This window comes from Ovis canadensis, chromosome 9 (genome assembly GCF_042477335.2).
Source record: "Ovis canadensis isolate MfBH-ARS-UI-01 breed Bighorn chromosome 9, ARS-UI_OviCan_v2, whole genome shotgun sequence".
NCBI lineage: Eukaryota > Metazoa > Chordata > Mammalia > Artiodactyla > Bovidae > Ovis > Ovis canadensis.
Genome location: NC_091253.1, coordinates 44,670,008 through 44,671,681, shown reverse-complemented (window position 1 = coordinate 44,671,681; position 1,674 = coordinate 44,670,008). Strand labels below are relative to the sequence as shown.

The window sequence follows — 1,674 nt, the reverse complement described above, 5'->3', positions numbered from 1 at the left end:
TGGAGCCGACGCCAGGGCGCCCGCAGCATCCTCGGGCCTCTCCCCTGACGGCGCCGAGGGCTCCTCCTAGATCCGGGCTGCGCTCGGCTGGGGCGGGAGGCTAGAGGGGAATGGGAATAGGGTCTCAGCATCACGACCCCCTTCCTCCTCTCTTAGGAGTTGCCTCGGTGCCCTTTGGCATTAGGCAGCCGTCTGTGCGCTGTCAGCCACAGCCGTCCCCAAGCTCCGCGCGCTCCCGCAGCACCCCGAGGCCTCGGCAAATTCATATTGCGCGCGCAGCCACAGAGCTTCCGAGGCCGGAGGTCTCGGGACAGGCCCAAGAATCCGCATCTCTAGCAAGCTGGGAGAGGGGTTGCGGGGGTGGCGCGGGTCTGGAACCACCCTGAGAGACCCCGAACGCCGGCTCCTCGCTGTCGGGCTCAGGAGGCGGCGCGGCATGCCAGCAGCTGGCGGAGGCTCCGGCGGAAGCTGTCGTCCAGGAAGGCGTAGAGGAAAGGGTTGAGGCAGCTGTTGGCGTAGCTCAGGCTGGTGATGAAGTAGGACACGGCGATGACCAGCGGCGTCTGCGGGAGGTCGGTGGTGAGCGCCACCACGGTGCTCAGGTGGTAGGGCGTCCAGCAGAGGAGGCACACGGCCAGAATGGCCACTACCAGGACGGTCACCCGCTTCTTGGCGCGGTCCAGGGCCTTGGCGTGGCTATCGAGGCGAATGGCGCGCAGCCGGCACAGCAGCGAGGTGTAGAGGACGCAGATGGTGGACACTGGGATGGCGAAGCCGAGCACCAGCGTGTATAGGCGGCTCGCGCGCCACCACAAGGCCTCGGGCTGCGGGAAGACCAGCACGCACTGGCGCCGGCCCTGCTCCTCGTCGAGCCGCGCGAACACCGCGAAGGGCAGCACCACCAGCGTCGCGACCCCCCAGACGGCCAGGCTCACCGCGCGCGCGGCGCCGTACGTGCGGCCGGCCACCCGGCGCGACTCGGCGGTGGCCAGCACCACCAGGTAGCGGTCGGCGCTCATGACCGTGAGGAAATAGAGGCTGGAGAAGGTGTTGTACTGGTCGACGGCCACGACGAGCTTGCATAGGAGTTCCCCGAAGGGCCAGCGCTGCAGCAGAAAGTCAGCGATGTTGACAGGCAGCACGAGCGTGAAGAGCTCGTCGGCCACGGCCAGGTTGAGGATGAACAGGTTGGTGACGGTCTTCCTGCGCGGCGCCCGCAGGAGCACGAACAGCACCGCCGAGTTGCCCGCCAGTCCCACCGCGCAGATCACCGCGTACACAACGGGCACGGCCACGGCCAGCGGCGGCGGCAGCGGCTGCGGCGGCCCGGACGCGTTGGGGCAGACGAGCGTGGGTGCGGGCGCGGGGCACGACGTGTTGGCGCGCTCCGGCCCCCAGTACGACGCGTTGTGCATCCTGGAGAGGACAGAGACTCAGTCTTCGCCGCCGCTGCCCCGCGGGGGCTCTGCGGTCCCGGGGACCCGACCCGCGCTCCGAGCTAGTCTCCGGCCTTCCAGGGGAGGCCCGTTCCCGCCGCCCTCTCCGAGCACCAGCGCCGCGGGGCTGCGAGGCGGAGTGGACGGAGGGCACCCGCGCAGCTCTGCGGAGAAGAGCAGTTCCGAAGGGAGGGGGCGGCCGGCTCCCAACCTGCACCACGTGATCGCTCTCGGCCAC

General features: G+C 69.8%; 1 protein-coding gene across 1 annotated transcript; it reads right to left on the bottom strand.

Annotated features, from left to right (window-relative positions):
• Positions 1-419: 419 nt before the first annotated feature.
• Positions 420-1,415, bottom strand: NPBWR1 (neuropeptides B and W receptor 1). The gene has a single exon (XM_069600803.1). The coding sequence runs from the start codon at positions 1,413-1,415 to the stop codon at positions 420-422; it is 996 nt and encodes a 331-aa protein (XP_069456904.1).
• Between the last annotated feature and the right edge of the window lie 259 nt (positions 1,416-1,674).

Excerpts from the sequence above, each read along its gene's own strand:
- NPBWR1 (XM_069600803.1), bottom strand. The coding sequence starts at position 1,415 with ATGCACAACGCGTCGTACTGGGGGCCGGAGCGCGCCAACACGTCGTGC.